The sequence below is a fragment of the Phaethon lepturus genome, unplaced genomic scaffold, assembly GCF_000687285.1.
Source record: "Phaethon lepturus isolate BGI_N335 unplaced genomic scaffold, ASM68728v1 scaffold3696, whole genome shotgun sequence".
NCBI lineage: Eukaryota > Metazoa > Chordata > Aves > Phaethontiformes > Phaethontidae > Phaethon > Phaethon lepturus.
Window position 1 is genome coordinate 186,740 of NW_010543974.1, and position 18,853 is coordinate 205,592.

General features: G+C 36.7%; 1 protein-coding gene across 5 annotated transcripts in view; it reads right to left on the reverse strand.

The window, feature by feature from the left end:
* Nucleotides 1-16,908, reverse strand: part of KLHL32 (kelch-like family member 32) — a 95,812-nt gene extending 78,904 nt beyond the window's left edge. For all 5 annotated transcript variants that reach the window (XM_010288511.1, XM_010288510.1, XM_010288509.1 and 2 more), the window contains exons 1-2: nt 16,886-16,908; nt 15,312-15,492 (exon numbers count right to left, since the gene is read on the reverse strand). In XM_010288511.1, coding sequence (XP_010286813.1) covers nt 15,312-15,492; nt 16,886-16,908 — 204 coding nt within the window. The remainder of the gene's footprint in view (nt 1-15,311; nt 15,493-16,885) is intronic.
* Nucleotides 16,909-18,853: the final 1,945 nt, after the last annotated feature.

Consider the following 18,853-nt stretch of genomic DNA (forward strand, 5'->3'; position numbering starts at 1 on the left):
AGGAATGTTTGCACCTGTAGATTTGTTTCCTGTGACATATTACTATATATAAGAACTAGAAGTTTCTTTCACTTCTCTGAATTTGTGTAAAGTCATTTCTAGTTTAAAAGCCTTAGCTGAGTGGGTATTTAAAAAACAGGTTACAGATGGCCAATTATGAGAGCCTGAGTCCACACAAAATGCCTTCAGTTTGCCTATCTTGACCTTCCTATGCTCATCCCTTACTTCAGCTACATCAGCCCCTATACAACTTTTCTGATATGTTCCAAACGAGAGGTGAACAAATAACCATTAAAATGGTCATTTTAAATTACTGCCTTCAAGAAATACCCTGGCTCTTCTAAGAATATGTCCTGGTTTCAGCCAGGATAGAATAAATACCCTGGCTCTTCTAAGAATAAAATAGATGGTTCCAGTGTATAGCAATTACCTCTAAAATATCTCAAAGATCCCTCAGCAAGAATGTCAAAATACATTCATCATTATCTATTTTTCTTTGATTCAACTGTAAATGTACCTTCCAAAATAAATCTAAGCTTTCAAAATCAGAAAGTAAGCTGAGCTTACTACAGCAATCTACAGTAACCCAAAGAGCAACATTTCCAAATTTCCTCCTTCTGTTTTCTCAAACATTGTTTTCATAAGTACCAGCAGCCCTAGCTCTGAGCCCACTACAGTACAAAATGAACACTTGGACCTCCTCACCAGCCCATAGCTCTGAACGACACAAATTCTTGTTCAACCACAAACTTAGCAGTGGATCAGCAAGCACAATAATAAAGTCCTGGTATACATTAGAATCACCTCCATTAAAAGCTATATTCACATGATGTTCATAGGGTTTCAGCAAGGCCAAGCTTGTTTTGCACAACACAATGCAAATATCTCAACTCAGTCCATCTCCCGTTAAGCTTTATCACCTTTATCACCTTTCATCCTTGACTCTAAATGGCAGTTGAAAGCTTTTGCAACTGATGTCCAAGATCCTGCCTTTACCTTCAGCTGTTGCTCTTGTGTGGCTGTCCAGAAACCTGACACATTCTCTGCTGTAAAGTACATAAGCGTTTGCTGCACTTCCTCACAATCACCACCAGATAGGGAAAGTGGAAAGTTGGCACAGTGTGAACTAGCATTCCTGTAGTTCCTTTCATTGCACCACACTCAAAAAGATGAACACCCAGGAAGTCAAGATGAACTAACAGCGAATTAAACTCAATGCACATGAGCTTTCTTCTCTCTAAGTCAGTACAGAGCTCTGTGTTAGAAACTCACTCCTACTTTTCCTACTAATTATCAACTATATTGTAAGCACCCTGGTCAAATGTTATGGGAAAAAATTCTTATCAGTCTTACCATCCCATCCAGCCTCTTATTACTGAGGCTAAACTCTATAGGAAAAAATTAAAATGCACCAAACAACTTGTTTGGTAGCCACATTAACGATTTAACTAACTTTTTTCCACCAAATTCAGAAGCATGTCTGAAGAAAACAAAAAACTTAATTTATACTTACAGCTGAAGAAAACTCACTACAACAATTTTGAAGGTGAGCGAACATCTATTTTGTCCATCTAGCAAACTAATTGGTTTGCTAAAGAACTGTTCAGTGTAATCGCCAAGGTTCTCCTTAGCCGTTTGTCTTCTTGCACAGAATTTTTAAAGGTAAATAACACTAGCATTGTTTTACTGTTTTAGAAGAGCAGAATTGTCATCTCAAATTTCTGCCTCCACAATTCCACAATGACATTTCTTGAGTTATTTTTAAAATTATTTAAAAATAGGTAGGTATCTTCATTAAGTGCAGTGTTTTATTCAAATTCACTTCCCACAGTATATGCACTTACTTCTATATTCACCTGTTTCACATCTTTTTCTTCACAGGAAATTGATCATACTTCTCATCTCATGCATCAGAAAAGCTATGAAGAAAGTAAACTAACACTTCAGAGATCTTGGATCAACTTCCTACACTGCTCAGGGAACTCAGTTCTGATGTGATAACTCAAGATTTTTTTTAATTGCATGTATAATTTTAAGCGTGTGAGAAATCTTACTGGCATCAGTAGAACAGCTCAGTCGGGAATTCTTTCTCATTTGGGACCTAAGCCCATCTGCATATTGGTCACTCAAACTTGTTAAGTATCCAGTCCTGAGACTATCGTATCTATTTGGACTATAAACTCTTTCAAGCCAAAACATTCTCCTTTGCAGTTTGTTCTAAAAACAGCACATCACTGTTCGTGTAACAGTAACATTAAATAAATAAATCATAACCTATTCAATCCCCTTTGTTGCACTACTCCTTAATTAACCTTTAGGTGTTCTTAAATTCCATGTTCTAATCCTTAATTACATAAGGAATATTATTTCTTCTTTGCTGTTTTCACCCATCATAGAAAAAAAAATTATTCAGAATGTATTAACTGGAGTCAAAATACTACTTTGAGAGATGACAATGTCCACATCAAATATCAACTATGTTCTAGATATGTAATGCATACTTATCCAAATAAGCAATTTAATATGTGAACATTTCCCTACTGTATCTAAAAGTGGCTTGTTCTTCTCATAACTAGCATGTTATATTTTGCTTTGTTTGCCTCCCAATTTAAGCCCATCTATCCAAAATCACTCATCAGCCACATCCTCTAGAGTTTCTCGCACACTGAAAAACATATCCATCAATATCAACTGCATGAAATATGATTAAGAGGCTCATTACATGATTCTTCTGAAAAAGTTCTATATAAATTCCCAGAGAAAATGTCACATAACATCAATCACTGATAAATGAGCCTGCAGTAATTCATCTGCTCAATGAAATCTACCTAAATATTGTTTTTTAAGCATTTGCCATGCAACTAAAATGAATCCTGTAAAATGAAAAGGTCAGCTATGATTCATAGTTTAAGGGAATATACAGTGAAAGAATTTGTGGGCATGGTGTTGTAGGGTTGATGTTTGGACTTGATGATCTTAAAGGTCTTTTCCAGCCTTAATGATTCTGTGTGATTCTGTGAAATGTGTAGAAATGAAAAACTGAGCAGCAAAATATACAATTTTATGCACAGTACTGAAGTCTCACATATTACTGTTGGCAAAGCAAATTCCACTGAACTTTTGGTGTTTCTTTCAGTATATCACAGTATCAGACAGTGACATGTGATTCCACAGCCCTAAGAGCTTACCAAATCAATGATATATGCAATGCACTTGTTGCATTGTGCTGTTAATACAAAAAGATATCACTTTCTCAGGATCTTTAGAAGTAAGTAATGAAAAATGAAGAGCTACCTACTACCCTACTGTTTAGAGCAGCTAAGGATGTGGTATTTTTTTCTTGTTATAGTGTGCATTTTTTGAGTAACCCAGAAAGAACAAAGTAATTTTCTTAGTTGTCTTCCTTCTTAGTAGGTTTTCACTCCCAGTCAGAATAAACAACAATATAAACATTTGTTGCTAACAAGCTATTCTTTGCTGAACCTGCATCAAACCAAATTCAGGTGTTTATAGTCAGAGTTTAACATTCAGTGCAATGTCTTCCCCAAATTTCTGCTTAGATGCACAAGCATGATTTAAGACACAAGAATAAAGGACAGATTGTAGTATACTACTCCTAATAAGTTGCTGCCTCATCACTAAAAAGACCTATATTCAAAAGTAGCCTAAGTTGTGCTGTAGAAACAAAATAATTCTACAATTTTCATGTGCAACCCCTTATCAGAATAAAAAAAAATAACAGCAAACTACTATTGCTACAGTAATCTTATTAGTTCAGATATTTCAAAATAGATGAGTTTTCATAGGTGGTCCTGATTACCAAAATTATTGTTTTCATTGTGGCAGAAACAAGAAAATTGTAAGGACAGTGCCATGCAAAGTACTGTAGAAATCTGCAGTAATGTACAGTCTCTCCTAACAAGTCACTCTTAAACAAGGCTGCCTTTTGGAATAAATATAAAGGGAGAAGCATAACTAAAACCAGATTTTTTTCCAGCGTCTCTACTCAAGCACAGAAAAGTGTGAGTCACATTTGCAAATTTTGGCTTAAATTGGTTTAATGCTTCCCAGTGAATGCATAAGCCTATTGTTCGTGTCCTTTGATGATTTTAGCAAGTGATATCAAAAGCCACCCCAAAATAAAACTGGAATAAAAGTCAGTTAGCTCGTGAACTAGCACTTTAACTACCATAACACATAACATTCAGGGACACAAAGCTTCTTGTGATTTCTTTTTGTGGGAAAAATCATGATCAAAACTTTGACACCTTTAAGGGCTTTATTGTTAAAGGCATACTTCATACTGTACCACCAAGACAAGTTTCCCACCTCAGTGCACACAAGCCACAACTAAGTAGTTGTACAGCAAGGCTTAATCTAACAGAACTGGAGTAACATAATCTTAGTTATTATCAGAAGAAGCTTCTTAAGAAGCCATTTATAATGGGGTATAAATTTCATTAGACACTGACATCCAAATCTTCCAACCAATAGTAAACTACAATAATTATCTTCTATTCTGCAGCGTAACTGCAAAAGCATACTTGCTATGTGAGAGGCCTCGTGTTGAAATTCGAATGGTTCATTTTATGAAAGTTTGTACTAGATACCTTTCATATCTGGCCCATTTTATAAGGGTTTGAACTTTTAAAACCGTCCTTTTTCCATTATCATTATATATCCTGCTTTCCATTAAGATTATAGCATAATTTTGCTAAAGAATTACCCTTAATACACACTAACATATTTATTAACGTATTTTAGACAAAGGCCAAAGAATAAAACCACCTCGCTGACCTTTTTTTTTTTTTGGTGTTCCACATTCTTTTACTGATAAAACCTACAAAAATAATTAAACACTAACAATTTGCTAAATAGAAGAATAATGACTTGACTAACCCAGCTTGTATTAATATTGCAGTCATTTGTCACAGTAGCTTTCATCATCAGCTGAGCTCTGCCCTCCACCAGCTATCTCCTCTGGAACAAATGCTGCTATAAAATCATCTCTTCATTTTATTTTTAGTAGTCTACATTTGATTTGCTCATTTATCCTTTGGCTCTTCCTTCATCTCCAACAAACAAACACCCTCCAAACTAACAGACCACAATGACATCCATCTATTTATCCCCATAAATTCTATAGGCTTAACACCTACACCTTCTTGGCTGAAATCTAACTCTGCGTAGGTAGATCTTTAATTGCCAGGCATGAGAGCTTCTGAAAATGCAGATGGACATTTCATAAGGTGTCCTAATAGTCAGTAATTTTGATTTCAAACAGGATTTATGTACATTTGTTGCCTACTTCTATAGTTGGTACCCTATGACTGTGCAGAAACCTATGCTGTGCCTACTGCTGCACTCATTTCTCTTACCCTCATCTCACAAAAGATATACTAGAGCTGTAAAAGCTTCAGAGAAGGGCAAAAAGCATCATCAAAAATATGGAACAGTTTCTATTTGAATAGCATCTGAGTCAGGCAGAAATTTCCAATCTGGAAAAAGATGATTGAGTGCCATGAGAAGAATACCTAGGAACTGAGGGTTCATTGTCTTTTCCAATAGAAGAACTAGAAAGAATCAAGTGAAACTGGTGGAAATCAGATTCAGAACAAACAAAAAGTAGTTCACACAACAGACAGTGGGACACCTTGTTAGAGAATACAGTGGGTGAGAAATCTTACACAGGCTCAACGGGAAAGAGGATGAAAGCTTGGAGGAGACCCCTATTTAGTATTGCTGAATAGACAGGAGTCACATCCTGCTCAGGAAATGCCCCTGAGCTGAAAACAGCTGGGGATTTTTCAGGGACACATCTCATACACTTAGTCTGGTTTTACTCTTTTTCTCCAGGTATCACAAAGAGCTACTGCTAAAGCAACTAGCCAATGATCCAACACAGTATGGCCACTCTTACGTTCTCACCCCATGCTGTTAAGGACATTTCCCTCTTTTGAGGCGCTACCTATTAAGCAGTAGAGAGAGAAGCAATTTAATTAATTCCTCACTCACACATTAAGTCATCCAGTAACAATGGATTGGGACTTAGATTTTAGATGTCTAAGTTTGAAAACAGGTTGACTTAGGCAGCTTTTACCTCCCGCCAAAAATTAGCAAACCAGCAGCATTTTACAAAGCTGTTCAGGACAGTCAAATGTAGAGTTTCCACTGCTTAAATACAACCTTTTACTAGATGAAGGCCTACAGTGACATCAATAACACATTTCAGTCTACTAAAATGCAGTTAACAAGGTGTAAAAAAAGAGCACTGTTGACAATGAAGCAATTGAAGAATTTGTTTAAAGAAAGGTATTTCCTCTGAAACTTCCAACAAGCATGATGTGCAAACACAAAAGGCAAAAGTATGGGCATTGTGATGGGCTTCTCCTTATACAAATCATGGGGAATGCAAGAAACCCTGTGGGAGCATACAAAAACACCCTTGCTATTTCAATAGTGTTAAAACATCCTAACACCAGCTATATGTACAAGTGCAACATATGGATCATATTTTTAGCTCTTCAGCAGTCTTGCCTCTTTGTTTGGATACTTCTCGTGTTATTAAAACAGTATGTAGGTCCTACTCACTGAAGCTAAAAGTGACACGCTGCCCAAATAATTCACTCAGGTGGTTGGAGCAGAAGGTGTTTTCTGCTTCACTACATCCACAGAATAATAGCTTTAATTTCTCCTGAGGTTGTGCAGGAAGATACTGATGGAGATCGCAAAATATAGAAGAGTGTCTACTGAATCCAACTATGTTCTAAAACATAAGACTTCTTCACCAGACTACAGGGACTAGGAAGAAAACAGGTATGAAACACTTCTCTACCACAGGTCTGCCCCAATAAATTGGCCTTCCATGGGCAGACAGTGATCAACACAGAAACTGCAGCTGAGCCCAGCCTAGCTTCAGTACACTTGCTATAGCAGCACTGCAAAATTGAACTGAGGCAGCCTGGAGCAAGCAAAGAAGATAGTAAAGAAAACTGGCAATTACAGCAACATGGCTGCAATGACACCTTTCTGTCCTGCTTTTAAACTGAGAAAATGTATGAACTGAATAGCAACCAACGTTGTTATAGCACTAATTTAATTAGAGGCAATGAGCCACAGCCTCCTATGGCCTATTTCACTAACTGCAGAGTTGATTCTGCCATACTTACTCATGGTGCACTTACTGACCGTATAGGGACTTCAAAAAAGAAAAAGAAAAAAAATAGTCAAGAGGGTAACTCAGAGAATAAGACACCATATTGTCTACCATCCAGCAGTGGCAGAATTGCAATTAATTCATTTACATACTATGAGAATTGCAACAGAACCATATTTACACTGACAGCATAACAACTGTTGGAAATTTGAAAATAGAATTCAGAAAAGAGAAGATCATTGTAAACGTTTTTGATAGCACTCACATTGCTGAGTTGCGGGAGCATTGTCTGCAGCAAAGGAAAATTGCTTCAGAGCCTCACAGAATAAAAATCCATTAATTGCAAAGATAAAGATGAACAAAGTAAAATAACCCATATACACTCCCTTACTTTGTCCACTTTGAAAGAATATTAAAATATTTATTTAGAAGGCTTTAAAACATTTGCAAACCATTTTTTTGTATACTTCAGAAGTAAAAACCAGTTTGTTAGATAAATATTACTCAACAAGCCATCTCATACCTGCCCACGCTACATTACTTTCAATGATTTAACTTAGTAAGACTACTGACAATGCCTATACAAAACAGTATTTTAAGTGAAGGAATGTGCTGTTTTCTTGACATTCAACTGTAACCGGCTTACTGAATAATTAATAACAAAACTATAATTTGTATTTAAACCTTTATATTATGCTAGGAGTACAACTTTTTAAAAAAAAAATATTTTCCCCAGGCCTCCTCTTATTTTAGGCAAGGTTCAGGTTTTTTTGTAATGAGAAGCAAGCAGCACTGAGTTCTCATTTCTCAACAGGCAGTGTATAAGCAAGATGTTCACAACACCAGACACTACTATGAATCTTCAAATATCTTCTGCATTGTTAGAATCATCCAGAACCATGTGTATTGGGCCACACTTGCCTAATTTCACATGCAGAAGAATTAAAATATAGCGTTAGACAGCATGCTGTCTAATATTCTTTAGATTTTTTACAGCATCACTGTATGGTAGTGAAGATTACAAGGTCAATAATAGCAAAACTGGAACCACTACTAAGACTGTATTCATTCCCAAGTTTGCAGTTAGTATTCTTACATGGGAAGAATGCATTAAAAAACCCAAACAAACGAGATTAAAAAGAGGGTTAAGAAGGAGAGAAAATAGTTTTATCTCAGTATTAAGCATAATGAAGAGAGACATCTTTATCAAAGTTCTTCGACAAGAAAAAGGCTGGTGTGACAGTAAATGAGAATACTATATCCTAATTTGAAGTTTTGTAGGGAGATTGGGAACTGCTTCTGAATTAGGGCATTGATAATGGAGAATGGCACAGGACAATATGAATTAGTACAGCAAAGGCAAGAAATGAATTGGTCAAAAGTCTTGAGACTTCTCAGACTGTAGGGAAGAATGGTAAGAGTAAGAAGATGGCAAGGATGTATATCTAAATGAGAGATGCCACATAGCTGTGATATTACTAGTTGTGCATAAATTATGATGGCAGCAGAAAGACTGCTTGGTATTTAATGGAAAATGTTTCAATTTTCATGTAAATTATCATCAGTGACAACAAAGATAAGATGACAAGGATGCAAAGAATCATATCAAGGTGCATGGTTTTCTACCTCTGGGATGTTTATCTGACACCTCTGCAACTGTACATCTGCATCCTGTAGCGGATCTGTTATATGTGCATCAGTGTAGCATGGATGTACCAGATTTCCAAATGAACAGTAGTTCTATCTACAGTCCTTCTCTAGCGCCAAGCCATATATGACTAGGTATGACTGCTTCTGAACAACTAACAGACTAGCTTTCTGACTTGAGCACTAGAGTAGGATTTCTGTACTAAGAGTCAGGTTCACAAATAGGCTTGCTTTTCTTGAATCCTTACAAGCAGTACACAGATTTTTCCCAAACCCATTATGATAGTCTGCATAGTTTGGATACCACACATACTATTCCTATAGTATTATCCTACTATACTTGAAAGAATGTTGGATTTCAGCCTGTACTGTCCCAGACAAGTCTGTACTAGATATGTGTTCAGGAGTTGGTGAAAAATAGCATTAGCTCAGAATCTACCAGATTTTTGCACTTCCCGAGTCCTTGGTCAATCCTAAAAGGGTAGGTTTCACAAAAACCATATGGATGGGGAAGAGGGAGACATGGTTGTTTCAGCTACAGATCATATCCACACCACATCAATTACACGTACATTTTTAGTACCTTAACACAAAAGCAGAGCTTCAGTTTAACTAAAATGTTCTAGGAATACTGTCTTTATTATTTTAGTTCCACTATGAATCATAGAACAGTTGAGGTTCGAAGGGACCCCTGGAGATCATCTTGTCCTCAAGCAGAGCCAGTTGCTCAGGACCATGTCTAGATGGCTTCTGAATATCTCCATGGATGGAGACTCCAAAACCTCCCTGGGCAACCTGTGCCAGTGGCTCAGTTACCTTCACAGAGGAAAAAAAAGTGTTTCCTGACATTCAGAGGGAACCTCCAGTGTTTCCGTTTGTGACCATTAGCCCTTGTCCTGCCATTGGGCACCACTGAAAAAAGGCTGGCTCTGTCCTCTGTGCACCCTCCCTTCAGGTACTTATATAAGGTGTTAGGATCCCCTTGAGCCTCTCTGCTCCAGGCTGAACAGTCCCAGTTCTCTCGGCCTTTCCTCACAGGAGGGGAGCTCCAGTCCCTTAACCATCTTTGTGGCCCTTCACTGGACTCTCTCCAGTATGTCCATGTCTCTCTTGTGCCGAAGAGTCCAGTAAAAGGCAGCTGTGAGTTATTAACATATTCTAGGGGCAATCAACTATATGTATTACATAAAACCCCAAATGTTTCAGTAATATTAATTAGGATAACATTGTTTGATTTTCAATAATTACTTTAATTTGGAGGCTTTTCCTCCACAGTAGATTTCTGTTGCCTTTATATTTACAAGTTATATTTACAAAGCATGCATTTGGCACTGCCTTACTTGCCTGAGCTGCTCAGAACTTAAAAAAGCCAAAATCCATTCCAAATGTTGATCTGCATTCCTGAACTCTATTTACAATAGTTTATATACAAGAAGGCAATGCAATTGAACAACAGAGCCAACCAGTGCCATCAACTGAAGCAGAACCTGTTGTTCAATTGCATTTCCTTCTTTTTGTTATCTTGTTCACAAAGACTGGTCTAACTTAGAACTTCAAGTCTCAAATTCATTAAAACACTGCTTTTGGGTGCAAGTTGGAAGTAGACCACATGCATACAGGAACTCACTTCAAGTTACCTGCTAGGTAACTATTACAAGTAAGTAATATCCTTATGAAGGGTATACTTCAAATTATTTGAGTTCAAGAATCTGCTTTTTTTTTTAAGGCATAACAAAAGACAATGACAAAAGCAATTATTCTATGTTTAGGAAAAATTTAAAAAGCATTAGTTTAGAAACAGTGTTAGATGATACAGTGAATCTATGTGACTGAGATCTACCAAAGCTGTGTTAGGCAATTAATACAGACTAAGTAGCTTAGTATCTCAAATATATCGTAATTTCCAACTGAGAAAATTAAGTTAAAATTATCCCAGGAAAAGTTTAGACATGTAAGAAGAGGAAGTATTTTTCAATCTACACAGGAAGCTAAAAGTGAGGGTAAAGAGCCTCTTTTGGCACAAAAGCCTCAGTAATGACTAAATGTTACTAGAACAGTAGAGATAATTTGGTCCAGTGGAAAAAGCTAACATTTTGAAATGTTATCTGGAAAAAGAATTTCTAAGTAGCATCACTTCCAGGGTACAATAGCATGGAAAATACCATTCGTTTGTACACACATATCAATGGTAAAATACTGAAAAACAAAAATCAAATTATACTGCAAAAGCAGCATGTAATTCTGATTTCTCAGAACTAGGTCCTTAAATCTATCCCTACAAAGTGTTAGGGAGAGCCTTTTCCTCTATGATTCATGTAACTAGACCTCAAAAGTTATTTGCATCATACAGTTTTTCATACCTGAGGGATTTGTTTATAAAAATCAATTCTCTAAGCTTATCAAGAAACAATGCAATACATTGCAAAATAAAAACAATCAGCAATGTTGAAGAAATTATCTGTTTGACAGGGAGGAAAAAGAGCACAGGAAAACCCGGAAAATAAACTGCTTAAGAATCAACTGTGACAATTTAAGTACAAAGCCTGTATGTAAAATTAATATCTACTAGTACATTTCAGAGAAGAAAGGTTCTTCTGAGAAATGAACATGCTCATTGGAGAAAAAATTAGAATATTATTGACATTTTAAAATCTATTCTAGTTAATTGATACAGTTTTGTTCATCCAGACTACATGGCAAATCTGCATCTTTTTGAGAAAGATCAAAGTCCTGTGACTATGAACCCACTCAAATGAAAAATAAGGAAGCACAGAGTTGTTCTGACTGGAAAACCAATGCATTTTGTACAAGAAAATCTTGAGGTTATATAATCACCTGCCAACACTGTAAATGCCTACTAATGAAGTCATGCAGTAACATTTCATTTTGCTCCCAGAGGGGAAAAAAGCAAAAGGCGCTTTTAATTGGAAATCACTTAGCTTGCTAGAGCTATCACAATGCACATATACTCGACAACTCAACCACCTTGTCTTACTGCCATAGACTGAGACAAACAGCAAAGTACAGTATGTCATATGGAAAAGTTTGCCTAATGTGCTGTTTGTTGCTTTAAAAAGAATTCATAAAATACGTATGTTTACTATTCTTTATATGAGTCTTAGGATATGGAGATGACAACTGTATTCCTTAGCTCATTTTGAAAGAAGAGGTCCTTCAGGATACACTGAACAGAAAACAAATTGAAAACCCTAGTTTTCAAATGTCTAATCTTGCAATTTAAGTCTGTATTTTTAATGCAGTCTTTCTGTGCAATTCCTAAGGGATTTTTTTCTTAAAGAAAAAAACGCAACAATTTGGTGTACAAATGTAAGTAAGTCCCAAATCAGGTGCTGTGCTTAGGCTTTAGATTCCAATATTTCAGCACAGCTGGAACTACAACACTAACTATACCAAATGGAAGAAGGGATGGCAGGTCGTTACCCTAGAAGGCTGTCCCTTTGCATTTTGCTGAAACTGAGGTCGCTGGCTTGTCTTAGAAAAGCAAATGAAGATTCTACTCCAGACTACAACCTCAAAGAAAAATTGGTAAGGCAACCTGTGTTTGATCTTCTCCAATCTTCCACATACAATGGTTCAAATTCCCTCAGTTTGTAACAGGACACACATTTAGTTATCCTTCTAAAGTGTTAAACAAACTGTTACTTGCAGTAAAAGAAAGAAAGAAGTAGCAATTTGAAAAAAAAAAAAAAGCTCAGCTGACTTATTATTCTTGTCAACAAAACACCACAATTTCAGAAGTAGCTTCATCTAAATCAAAGTAGACACAGAACATACAGAAAACCGTGAAAGGATTCTGTAGAAAGCAAATATCCAGTCTCTTGGAAGGACAAGCTGTTTTACAAGAATGGCAAAAAAAGAGAAAACAAGCAAAAAAAATCATGCTGATTTGTTCTGATAGAGCCCTGTGTAGAACTGAACATATTTCTTGAATAATCTGCGAGATCGTAAGAATTGGATGACAGCTTCTCCAGATAGAGCTGAAGACAGGCTGGTATATCAATCAAATCTATGAGCTACAGAAACCAGCAGATATGGAAGGCAAGGTCACTGTGTCACACTGATGTATGGTGGTGTCATCTCAGTTTTATTCAAGGCAACTCCAACATCTGATGTTCCCAGAATCCCGTCCACCACAGTCCTGCACTTACACAGGGAAAAAAATCTCACAAAAATTAGTGAAAGGTAAATTTTCCATGGCAATGATTTCTTCAGGGTTAGAAAATCAGCAAGGTTCATCCAAGAATTCCTCCAAGAAAATCCAGGAAAAACTAAAGGTAGAAATCATCTTATGTAATATTAACAGCTAAGTTTGAAGCATGTGAGTCCAGTCTTTATGACCAGTGGAGAGAGATATGACACTTCCAGATGGTGATTCACTTCATTCTAAATAAATCTTTTATACACCTTTATCATTCTCTGGAAATGCCTGTTTCTCCTCACCGACTCTGAATGAAGCTTGGCATCGTTCTGCTAAATCTTAAAAAATTAATACTCAAGTAGCTCAAATTAGTCAAAATCCCCCACAGATATAAAAACACTAATAATCTCAGTTTAAATACAAAACAATATTACTTTTTAATCAACTCTTCCTTTTTCTAAATTGTTAGAATCGGGAACATAGTATACATAGTAACTTTTTTGCCATCTTCCTACACAACATAAATCCCATTTCACAATTTTCTAACAAAGCTTTTTGTCCATTAATAATAGAAACCTTTTGGCTGATTTCAGAAAGAACAGGTTCCACATTTATGGCTGATAGCTAAAGTCTGAAGAATACATCCTACCAAATTAGAACAATTTTCAGGCAGATCAAATTACTAAAAGCTCTATAGATCATTCTGTCAGTATTTTTTTTAAATAGAAAAGATTCACATAGAAATTAGCAATTTTATCTATTGTAAAACTTTTTTTTTTTCTTTTCCATAGGGCATTAAGATTTAATTTGCAATATCTGTCCAGAAAATACCAAGTAACTCAACTGGAAGTAACAGGGTGAGTCATAGTGCCCCAAATCTCAAGGTCAATCAATAAATGACCAAGGTAGAAGCTGTTCCTACAACACTGCTTGAACATTAGGTACAGCTGCCCACTCTATGATGACTCTATGCACGGGGTATAATAAGCTCTGGAAGGAATGTATGTCACAGGTGAGGAGGAATGATATGGCACCCTTAATAAAAATATTTCCATCAAACCAGAACAGCAACCCTGTAGTATATCTATCATCAACAAGCATATATAGCACTTGCTAGAGCTAGAGAGCTCCAAAATCCCTCTCTGTGCACTGGGGCAAAAGAAAAAAAGCGGTAAGCGATCTGCGTTACAGCAGGCCAGGGCACCATGACAAAGCAACGTTAGCAGCTGTGGCAGTACAAAGTCTGCAGTAGCAGAACACATAAGCATGCAGATAAGCTCAACAAATGATCCATCAATTGGCTCAACATCATCACAGTGAAAGTAACATCAAGGTTAACAATATTTCTTAAATACACAAAATAAATTAAGTCTCAAGTCTAACCAAGAGAGAGACAGAGTTGACAGGAACATAAAAATTCTGCTCAGGTCATTAAGGATATAGAACAGTTGTCATACACTGTATTACTATTGTAACAAAACAAAAAGGTCACCATAAAGAAGTTCATAGCACTACAATTACACTGTAGGCAAAATATTAAATAAACTTACTTTGTTAGAGAAAATAGACCATTAACTTAATTTCAGCTTTAGTCTCTGAATAACAACAGGATGACTCACACTTAAAAATATCAGTCAACTAAAGAGCTATAGACAGTCCAACATTTTGAACAGGTACATTATAATCAAGGATAGTAGAATGGCTTCATATGAAGAATGCTCTTCCTATTAGAAAACTCAATTTTTCAGTTACTCCAATTTTAGCGCCTGGATTCAATTTTCCATGCTGAGTATCTGAATTACATTTCCCAGGGAACATTTTCATCTTTACATTTCAGAAACACTTGTTTCTGAATATACGTTTTATTATGCTTAAAAAATTATTATGCCCTCCTCTTTGAGAGTAACCATTTACATCCCTATAAAAAATCCACTCTCAAGCTGACTTAAATTGCATTTATTAATATTTAGATTCCCTGTCCCCATCTTCCATGCTCTAAACACAACTGTCTCAAATGTCTGGGTTCTAAAAAAGCATCTTCCACTTTCTGACTTTACTGGGGCATAAGATTCATAGAAAGATGTGTACCGCCTATGTCTATTGCGAGGGGGAAGACTAATCATAAATAATGACAAAAACCTTAATTACGTTCTTAACATTTCTTTCCTATAACACGTATGTGGATATTTGAAGTTGTATACGTTACTGAATGTGCGATAATCCTGGATTTTCCAAGGGCTCAAATTTAAAGCTTGTTCAGTACGGTATCTATAGCCATCCCTGCCCCTGCCCCCAGCATAATGTTTCATATTATTATAAGAAAAGAAAAAAAAATATCTTTGGACTTACTCGGAAGTAGTCACTGCACGCTGCCAGGACTGCTTTATGTGCGTGGAATTTCTGCTCTTCAGCAATAAGGGTGATATCGCAAAGTATACCATCGCTTCTTTGTTGGTTCAGGGCTGCCAGGACAGCATCGTTATGAGAGCTGGACTGACAAAGCCTCTGACCTGTCAGCATTTCCTGAACGCTGAGAGGGGAAAGGGGAAAGATTTTGTCAAAAAAGTGTAGGAAACAAGCAGATTGTGTCAGAAATATAGAGGAACTTATTTCTACGACAAGATTGTTTGATAATTCTTGGAAAGAAAAAAATAAGTCATGAACCCTGTCAGGCAAAAATTTTTATATGGTATGGACATCACAAGAAAAGCTCCGTATAACAAAGTTATACTCTAATTTAGAAACTTCAATTGTTCCAATTTTCATTGGCCGCACTGGAAATCAGCTGAACTCACAGGATTAATTCAGAATCATTTTAGAATTAAGTGAGAAGAATAAAGGGCCTAGGTCAATGGAGCAACAAGAAAACTTTAAGTGGCCCAAACTGATACATTAGTGGAAAGGAGCACATATCTATGTAACTAGTCCTACTAACAAGAATGAAGACTCATGGTCTCAGGTGGCCTGTTTAAGTCTGATACTGCATTACTGAATGTTTTCCAAACATTTCAGGTCATTCACATTTATGAAGTGTTGTGGGGGTTTTTTGTTTGTATGTTTTTGTTGTTGTTGTTTTGAGGGGGGACGGGAAGATGTTTCCTTGTTTTTAAAATGCTGAGGCCTTCTACCACCTCAGAAAATCTTCTTGTATGAATACAAGATTTCCATGTCATCCAGACCAGGACTGTCTGATCGAGGAACTAGAATGATACAATGTCCCAGTAATATTAATATCAGGCAGATCTCTGAGCTCACAGATCAGCCCATGAGTGTTAACTACTCTGTAAAACTACCAGCGTACCAGACTAGTGCAAGGTTCTACAGAAAAGCAACTAGGTAAATAAATTCTGCTGAGTGTTCTGCCTGAAAGTGCTCCCAGAAACTAATTAAATTATAAATATCAAGTTCTCTGATGAGACAATGGGCAATACAAATAAATGAGATAGGCTAGACTCTACAAGAAGGAAACAGACAGAACGGGAGGTTCTGGAAGGCAGGAAGATGAGTCTGGAAAGAATGCTTTGAAGCCACTTCAAAGAACTGGAGGAATAATATATGTCCTGAATAGTGGAACACTACACACACCAAAAATGATCACCGGCCACCAATTCGGACGCATGAATGTAAAATGCCAGTTGCTTCCACAATCAAAAATTCCAAGTATAGACAAAGGCATGAAAAAAATAACATATGAAGAGACTGTGGGTCCCAAATCAATCCCAGGCATGCTTCTCTTTGCTAGAGATAAGTGGCAACAAGAAAGTAATGTTTTGCAAATTATAACATGGATGTGTATTTAATAATGTGAATTCTTACCTAATGAACAAAAAAGTAGTTTCACTTTTCTACTCCCTGTTAACTGATGTTTTGGTAAATATAATCCTAAGCGTGAATGACTTCCTACATGCTACCAAGCACTATACCTGAGGCACCTCTCAGATGGCATCTTTCAGTTTTGCTCTTCTGAATATCAAAGCTTACAGTCCTGTAGGGAAAGCAGCAAGCATTCCAGCTAGAAAGAGAGAAAGGAGAGGAACATTAAAATTCAAAGCATACACAGCCTCAGCCTTAAAGATCAATACTTTCAGGATGTGTAATTCAAGAGCAACTCTCTTCAATTCTTCTATTGCAGAAAGACATAGCATACAGATTAGGTGCATGTGAAATTTTATTGGCTAGACTGAGTACAGTCTGAAAGTGGCCTTTCTTCTAGTCTTTTTCTAGAAATGCACACTCTACCATCTGAACTTCCTGCATCTACTGCCCTTGAGGCATGTCTCCTTTCTGCAAATTCAGGAACACATACCATTTCAAAAAAAGTGGAAGGGTTGTGAGGAGGGAAATATCTTCTCAAAAATTCCTCAACTTGAAGAGTAGGCCAGAAGCATCTATTGGTGTTTGCTTACTTCCCTAAATAACACACAGCTATAAAAATTTTACATCTCTCACAATGTAATCTCACAGGCCTGTCTAGGGTCTAAAAGGTTTGCCATATATCTAAACTTATGCTTTGGCTATACTAATTTTTCCCAAAGACACAATTTGGTGAGGGAAAGGGGATAGGTTTACCGTATACTCCAAAAGGCAGATCCCACTTGCCCCAAAGCAACATTTTTGATTGACTAATCAGTGCTATGGGCAAGTACCATTGTCAACCTGGATATAAACAAATGTTCTGGCAAATACAAACAGTACAGTATATACAAGCAGTATGATCAGATTTATAAACCATAGTTTTTTTTAAAAGGCAAAATATTAAAAAGACCAGATAAATTAACCTATGCTGCTTAATGACTACTGAAAGTTGCTTCTGTAACAAAAAGGATAAAGGGTATTTTATCAGATAATTATTCTCCAAAGTTGACAAAACATTACTTATCTCTCAGCACCTGAATAAGGTGACAGAACTTTCCCATCTCTGCTGGTTACCAGTGTGCCCCTGTAAAAGCAGTCATCTTTAATACAAGGGCTTTCCAATTAAAATGATGCCCTATTCCAGGTGCTATCAGAGGCTTCCACTGAGGTCAATACTGAAACACCACAAATACCCTTTTGTGGTGCTACTAATTAAACAAACAGAAGTACAAATAATCCAGTACTTTGCTTACATTAATGTGTTCTTAAATTTTCCCCTTAATCTTACACTGACGGTAGGTTTTACTTTGACAGCCACTACACTAATTTCAGGGAGACTCTGCAATGGATACGTAAAGGCAGAATTATGTCATTCCCCAGAAAACAAACAAAAAAGCAACCTGCAAGAAAGAACTATTAATCCTTTTCCTATTCTCCTGAATTACACTTCTTCACTCCACAGACAAAACTACACTTCCTACTTGCCGGAGGCACAGTCACATCTACCTTTCTGCAAAGTGCTGTCACCTGCACCACAGCTGTAGCAGGACCAAGTAGAACCATCCAAGAGTTCTGAATTTTGGAGGCTGATAACTGTTTTTAGCTGGATTGTCTTGAATAAAATAAAACTCCTGAGACTTCCTTGTAGATTTCAAGTCCTTATTACAAACCACAGAAAGAGAAACAGCCACTCAGTTCAGATACAGCCGTGTGCTTAGCTAGGTGAAATGTAGTTTTCCTCCATCTCATTGTCAAAAACAGCAGCTTCTAAAACTTCAGCCTGGGACAGGCACCTGGCATAGAAAACTACATCCTGAACAGCTGAAGTGTCCAAAGAAATAAGTTATTGAAAACAGGGTTGTATGGCAAGTTATTAACTGGTTTAACAGCCAGCCAAGCCAACACGTGACATTTCAACTTCATATATCAGATACAAAGGAAAAAAAAAATTAATACATTAATCAAAAGAAAGGTATGATACTGTGGCTGCTTATTTAAACCATATGTGGATCATTTAAGTAACTGTGTGACAATGA